General features: G+C 51.2%; 1 protein-coding gene across 2 annotated transcripts in view; it reads left to right on the forward strand.

Annotated features, from left to right (window-relative positions):
* The window catches only part of ZC3H7B (zinc finger CCCH-type containing 7B), a 43,881-nt gene that overhangs the window by 2,199 nt on the left and 33,944 nt on the right, over positions 1–7,738 (forward strand). For both annotated transcript variants that reach the window (XM_008073268.2, XM_008073269.2), the window contains exons 2-4: positions 4,919–4,952; positions 5,088–5,285; positions 6,577–6,735. In XM_008073268.2, the coding sequence (XP_008071459.1) occupies positions 4,919–4,952; positions 5,088–5,285; positions 6,577–6,735 (391 nt within the window). The remainder of the gene's footprint in view (positions 1–4,918; positions 4,953–5,087; positions 5,286–6,576; positions 6,736–7,738) is intronic.

Raw genomic sequence — 7,738 nt, forward strand, 5'->3', positions numbered from 1 at the left:
CCAGCAGGTCGAGGCTGCGGTGGCCGGGAGCGGCCACTGCACCCCAATCTGGGCAACAGAGTGAGACTCCAACTCAAAAAAAAATAACCCTCCCTGCCTTTTATCACCCACATTGTCACCACAGACTGGGTCCCTTTTCAAATGTCCTCAGTATCTATATTGCTTTCACAGAACCAGTGTTCGTATTGACATAGCACTCTCTCTTTTCTCAACTTGCAGCACAGACACTCTTCTTGGCTGTTTCTTAAGGGTGTAAAACTGGGCTAATTTGATTAGGGATTTTGAGGAGCACTAGAATATGGCCCCAAGTTTTGTAGGAACCCCCCTCCCCCAGGCTATTGGCTAACCCTATCCTGCTGCCGTGGCTAGTTCTCAGCCTTGGTCTTCAGAGCAGTCACCTGCTCATCATTCTTGGGGGCAAGTCTCCCATTTAGACAAGCAGGGGTTTGATTCTGGGAAGTATTCCAATGTATTCAGAGGCCAGTCTGGTGAACAAGACAAACTGTGACTGCTGTCTTTCATAAGAAGAATTCTGTATCTTTAACCTCAGTCACTGATTCTGAAGGGCTGGATGCCCCTCCCAGTTCTCCTACTTCCTGGGAGATGGAGATAATGCGGCTTTTCTCACAGGGTCATTGTGAGGGTTAAGAAAATGGGGTGGTGCTTAGGGTAAATGTTTTTTTGTTTGTTTGTTTTTGAGTCGGAGTCTCACTCTGTTGCCCAGGCTGGAGTGCAGTGGCATGCTCATGGCCACCACAGCCTCTGCCTTCTGGGTTCAGGTGATCCTTATGCCTCAGCCCCCTAAATAGCTGGAACTATAGGCATGTGCACCACACCCAGCTAATTTTTTTTTTTTTTTGAGTCAGAGCCTCACTCTGTCACCCAGGCTGGAATACAGTGGCATGCTCACAGCCACCGCATCCTCCACCTGCTGGGTTCAGGCAATCCTTCCGCCTAAGCTTTCCAAGTAACTGGAACTGCAGGCGTGCATCACCATGCCTGGCTGATTTTTTTGATTTATTGTAGAGACGAGATCTTGCCAAGTTGCCCGGGCTGGTCTAGAACCCTTGAGCTCAGGCAGTACTCTCACCTTGGCCTCCCCAAATGCTGGGATTACAGACTTGAGCCACCGTGTCACTCGGCTAATTTTTTTATTTATTGTAGAGTCAAGATCTCACCAAGTTGCCCAGGTTGGTCTTGAAACCCTGGATTCAGGCACTCCTCTCGCCTCTGCCTTGCAAAGTGCTGGGATTACAGATGTGAGAAATGTTTGCCCTCCTTCCTCTTCCCAAAGGAAAGTTTTTCATTAACAGGGCAGCTTCCTAGAATCTGTTTCTTGGCCTCCTGAGGCCTTACAGGTAACACGTAGGACCCGCTCCTTTTAAAATCAGTGTTACTATTTTTTTTTTTTGAGTTGGAGTCTCAGTCGGTCGCCCAGACTGGAGTGCAGTGGCCACTCCCGGCCACCGCAGCCTCGCCTGCTGGGCTCTGGCAATCCTTCCGCCTCAGCCTTCCGAGTAGCTGGAATTACAGGCATGCGCTACCATGCCCGGCTGATTTTTTGATTTATTGTAGAGATGAGGTCTTGCTGCCCAGGCGGGACTCGAACCCGCGGGCTCAGGCAATCCACTCACCTCAGCCTCCCAAAGGCGCGGGATTACAGGCTGAGCCACCGAGCCCGGCTCAGTGTTACTATTTTTGCCCCACTCCTCCTACACTGTGTTCACACATACATACTTCATGTGCTTAACAAACATCTGTTAGGACCTCTGGGCACAGAGCATTGTGGGAGGCAGACAGTAGATTTGGACGGGTGGGTTAGTGCTGACTTGGAGACGGCCTTAAACACCAGACTGGCTGGGTACGGTGGCTCAAGCCTGTAATCCCAGCATTTGGGAGGCCGAGGTGAGAGGATTGCCTGAGCTCAGGGGTTCAAGACCTGCCTGGGCAAAAGAGAGGATTGCCTAAGCTCAGGGGTTTGAGACCAGCCCGAGCAAGTTGGTGAGACCTCGATTCTACAATAAATCAAAAAATTAGCCAGACATGTTGGTTTGTGCATGTAGTTCCAGCCACTTGGAAGGCTGAGATGGAAGGATCACCTGAGCCCAGCAGGTCAAGGCTGAGGTGGCTGTGAGCATGCCACTGTACTCCAGCCTGGGTGACAGATTGAGACTCCAACTCAAAAAAAAAATCGAGTTCCAGCTACTTGGATGACTGAGGTGGAAGGATCACCTGAGCCCAGCAGGTTGAGGCTGCAGTGACTGTGAGTGTGCCACTGCACTCCAGCTTGAGTGACAGAGTACTCCAACTCAAAAAAAACAAAAACCCAAAACCCAGGCCAAGATGTCTTAGGATAGAGGTGAGACCTATTAAAGCCAGTGGTGATGCTGGAAACGGGTGACTGGAGGCAAGAGACCCAGAGGATAGTGATGAGTTCCCAGGCTGGCCAGCATGGGGGACAGACACTGCAGATGTCAGCATGGGGAGGGAGGGCCAGGCCTGAGGCTCTGACAGTGGGGAGACAAGTGAGAGATGGGATGGCGAACCCCGATGTCACGACTGGGGACACCTCACACACACAGACTTCCTAGTGTCTCCTCTCTCCCACTTCTCATACTCACTAGCTTGGGCTACTCTTTCTTACCTAGGTGTTAGCAGCATTTCCAGGCAAAGGAACAATCCCAGCCTTGCACTCTGGCCCTGCCACTTATGCTGACCTGCTGACTGACCCTGGGCAGGGCCCTGCCCCACTCTAGTGTCTGTATTTTACTCAGTGAAAGGAGGGACCAGGAGACAAACCCCAGCTTCCTTTCCACATTGACCATTTAGCCTGACAGATGGATGGGTCTCAGTTCTCCTGGGCTGACACTTTCTTTCATACTGAGCTGACATTATTTAGCCACAGGAAAGGAGAGGGTGCTCCGGACCCCATGTAATTTATGAAGTCTGGTGTGAGGGGTTGACAGGCTCAGCGTGTACTTGGCATCAGCTGGAACATGTATGTTATATAGGAGTGGACAAGGAAAGGGCAGGCTTTTTTTTTTTTTTTGAGTTGGAGTCTCACTCTGTTGCCCAGGCTGGAGTGCAGTGGCACACTCATGGCCACTGCAACCTTGATCTGCTGGGCTCAGGTGATCCTTCCACCTCAGCCTTCCAAGTATCTGGAACCACAGGCACATGCCACCACGCCCAGCTAATTTTTTTTTCTTTTTTGAGTCAGAGTCTCACTCTGTTGCCCAGGCTGGAGTGCAGTGGCACACTCACAGCCACCGCAGCCTCAACCTGCTAGACTCAGGCGATCCTTCCACCTCAGCCTTCCATGTAACTGGAATTACAGGTCCATGTCACCATGCCTAGCTAATTTTTTGATTTATTATATAGATGAGGTCTTGCCAAGTTGCCCAGGCTGGTCCCGAACCTGTGGACTCAGGCAATCCTCTCACCTCAGCCTCCCAAAGTGCTGGGATTATAGGCATAGGCTACTGCGCCCGGCACTAATTTTTTGATTTATTGTAGAGACGAGGTCTCACCAAGTTGCCCAGGCTGTTCTCAAAACCGTGGGCTCAGGTAATCCTCTCACCTCTGCCTCCCAAAGTACTGGAATTACAGGTGTGAGCTACCATGCCCAGCAGAGAAGGGCTTACTTTTAAACCAACAGGCCTAAGGTGGACTACTGTTCCCTCTCAGCCCACGAACCTACAGTTTATGAGTTTGGTGGATGCAAGTTTAGGTGTTAATTTATTTTTCTTTTCTTTTCTTTTTCTTTTTTTTTTGAGTTGGAGTCTCACTCTGTCGCCCAGACTAGAGTGCAGTGGCTGCTCCCAGCCACCGCAGCCTCGACCTGCTGGGCTACGGTGATCCTTCTGCCTCAGTCTTCCAAGTAGCTGGAACTACAGGCATGCACTACCAACGCCCGGCTAGTTTTTGATTTATTGTAGAGATGAGGTCTCACCAAGTTGCCCAGGTGGGTCTCGAACCCACGGGCTCAGGCAATCCACTCACCTCAGCCTCCCAAAGGCACGGGATTACAGGCTGAGCCACCGAGCCCGGCTTAATTTTTTGATTTATTGTAAAGATGAGGTCTCACTAAGCTGCCCGGGCGGGTCTTGAACCCACGGGCTCAGGCAATTCACTCACCTCAGCCTCCCAAGGTGTGGAATTATAGGCTGAACCACCAAGCCCGGCCCTTTTCTTTTTTTTAAGTGGAGTCTCACTCTCACTCTGTCGCTTGGGCTGGGTGTTGTGGTGTGACACTGCTCACTGCAACCTTGACCTCCTGGGCTCAGGGCTATCCTTTTATCTCAGCCTCTCGTGTAGCTAGAACTGTAGGCACGTGTCAGCATGCCCAGCTAGTTTTTAAAGTTTTTGTAAAGATGAGGTCTCACTATGTTACCCAGGCTGGTCTCGAACTTCTAGGCACAAGCAATCCTCTCACCCCAGCCTCCCAAAGTACTGGGATTGTGAGTGTGAGTCACTACACCTGGCCGGTGTTAATTTCTTGACAATACTCATGATTCCTCCCTTTTCCTGCCACTCCTATCCCCACCACTCCTGCTGTCTGAGCCCCTGCACCATCCTTTCTTCCTGTCATTGAGCTGCAGCTGGGGCTGGGGCTGGGGCTTGGGCTTGGGCTCCGGTTTGTCTGTTCTTTCTCAGCATCTGCACCTGGGAAAGTCTGGCTCTCATGCCCTTGGGAAAATGTACATCCTTCTATCAGAAACAGAAGGCCTGTATGGTGATGAGATAGGGAAAAAATACTGTCTGTTCACCCCCAAACCACAAGATGACGTCTGAGGTCTGAGTTGCAGGAGCCCACTTCTTATATGACCTCTGACCTTCAGCTCCAGCTCCTGGAGCATCCATGAAGCTAAGACTCTTGGGCTCACTCAGACCTTGTGTCCTTCTTTTTTCCTGTTAGGTCGACACTACCCCTAAAGCAAGAAGAATATGAGGTGAGTGTCAGCTGCTGATCTGAATGAAGGAGAAGGGTAAGGGTGTCCAGGGAGAGGGTTGTGGGGGCCAGGGACTAGGGCTGGGGCTGAATGAAGAAAATATTCTGAGCCCCCTGCGCACCCTGCCTCCGACAGGCCTTTCTGCTCAAGCTGGTGCAAAATCTGTTTGCTGAGGGCAATGACCTGTTCCGAGAGAAGGACTATAAGCAGGCCCTGGTGCAGTACATGGAGGGGCTGAACGTGGCGGACTACGCTGCCTCTGACCAGGTGGCCCTGCCCCGGGAGCTGCTGTGCAAGCTACATGTCAACAGAGCTGCCTGCTACTTCACCATGGTGAGCCCGACACACTCCTTCTTCTCTACCTGATCACCACATCCTCCTGGATGCCCAGTCCAGCCAGGTCCATACCCTGGTGAGCCTGTAGGCCCAGGGCCAGCCTCCTCCACCTCCTCACCTTCTCCTGTTTAAATCTCACTGTCTATTCCTATGACTCTCAATCCCAGCTGCACAACACATCTAGAGAGCTTTAAAAAGTACTGATACACCAGGTGTGGTGGCTCACGCCTATAATCCTAGCACTTTGGGAGGCAGAGGAGAGAGGATTACCTGAGCTCAGGGGTTCAAAACCAGCCTGAGCAACATGGCAAGATGATGTCTCTACAATAAATCAAAAAATTAGCTGGGCATGGTGGTGCATGCCTGTAGTTCCAGCTACTTGGAAGGCTGAGGTAGAAGGATCGCCTGAGCCCTGCAGGTTGAGGCTGTGGTGACTGTGAGCATGTCACTGCCCTCCTTCTTGGGTGACAGATTGAGACTCTGACTCAAAAAAAAAAAAAAGTACTGATGCATAATAAGAAGGTTTTTTTAAAAAAAATGATACCAATGCCCTAGCCACATCCCAAATGCATTAAGTTAGAATCTTGGGTTGACCTTGGGCAATGGTGGGAGTTTGACTTCTCCCACTCCTCCCTCCTGGCTTTCACCCTCATGTCCCCCACCTTCTGGTTTCTTCACTCTTTCTCTCCAGACTTCCAGTCTCTCCTTCCTCTTCCTCTCCTCCTTAGAACTGCAACCTCCTTCTCTTCCATGTCCTGCTTACCCACTGACTCAGTCATCCATCAGCTCCTGTGCGAGGCTTTGTTGTACGCTCTCTAGAGGACTCAGTAACACGTCTGCAGTCCAGGGTGGACTCTTCTAGATAAATGAGTCTCCAGATGCCTGAGGGTTTAACCCTTTACACTGTTGTGTGTGCAGAGCTGCCTTCACAGTTTTACCTCTTATCATTGTTACTCTCACCCATGATGTTCTAAACTGAAGGCAGATGCAGAAATAGACATGCTTGAGTGACCAGACTCATTGCTGTGGAACCTACAGGCCCCTCCCCTCAGTGTCCTGTCAGTCCTATTGCAGCCTCTTCATCTGGACACACCGATGCCCTTGATTAGAGTCAGAACACCATAGTGCTTCCTACCTTCTTTCCTGGAGCTCTCACGCCTCATCCCTGACCCCAGGCTTCCAGCCCCTCCATCTCTGCCAGAAGGGAGAATGGTGTTCAGTCCTGGAGGGACTGGGGGAGGGAGGGTGATAGGCACTGATCAGCAAGCCCCCTGCTCCTCTTTGGCAGGGCCTGTATGAAAAGGCGCTGGAGGACAGTGAGAAGGCTCTGGGACTGGACAGCGAGAGCATCCGGGCACTATTTCGCAAGGCACGTGCCCTCAACGAGCTGGGACGCCACAAGGAGGCTTATGAGTGCAGCAGCCGGTGCTCCCTTTCCCTGCCACATGTGAGTGCTTCCCTGTGGCCATGTTGGGACCCGACTTAATGACCAAGCTCTAAATCTTCGGCTCTGGTTCTCACTTGGGCCAAGTCACCACATCTTTCTGAGCCTCAATTTCCTCATCTGTGATATGGAGTTGCAGATACTGACATTGATATTACCTAACATTCTATGATTGTGTGCCAGGCACTCCTAAAAATGCATTGTGTGTATATTGACTGACTCACCTAATCTTTGCAACAATCCAACGAGGCAGTTAACTGTTGTTGTCACCATTTTAAAGATGAGGCAGTGTGGCTGGGCACCGTGGCTCACGCCTGTAATCTCAGCACTTTGGGAGCAGAGGCGAGAGGATTACCTAAACCTAGGGATTCGAGACCAGCCTGGTCAACTTGGTGAGACCTCGTCTCTACAATAAATAAATAAATAGGCCGGGCTCGGTGGCTCAGTCTGTAATCCCAGCACTTTGGGGGGCCGAGGCGAGCGGATTGCCTGAGCCCACGGGTTCGAGACCCACCTGGGCAACTTGGCGAGACCTCGTCTCTACAATAAAGCAAAAAAAAAACCTAGCTGGGTGTGGTAACGCACCTGTAGTTCTGGCTATTTGGAGGGCTGAGGCAGAAGGATCACAACTACGGTGGCTGGGAGCGTGCCACAGCACTCCAGTCTGGGCAACAGAGTGAGACTCCAACTCAAATAAATAAATAAATAAATAGCTGGATATATTAGCACATGCCTGTAGTTCCAGCTACTCAGAAGGCTAAGGCGGAAGGATCACCTGAGCCCAGGTCAAGGCTGCAATGGCCATGAGGGTGCCACTGCACTCCAGCCTGGGTGACAGTGAGACTCTGACTCAAAACAAAAAAAAAAAGAAGAGGAGGTGTGGAGAAAAAGAGACTTACTCAAGATCACAACAGCCAGGGGGTGGCAGAGCTAACATTTGAAACCAGGCAGTTAGCCGGGCTCGGTGGCTCAGCCTGTAATCCCACGCTTTGGGAGGCTGAGGTGA

This window comes from Carlito syrichta, unplaced genomic scaffold, assembly GCF_000164805.1.
Source record: "Carlito syrichta isolate Samal-C Ts95f unplaced genomic scaffold, Tarsius_syrichta-2.0.1 Scaffold315802, whole genome shotgun sequence".
Lineage (NCBI taxonomy): Eukaryota > Metazoa > Chordata > Mammalia > Primates > Tarsiidae > Carlito > Carlito syrichta.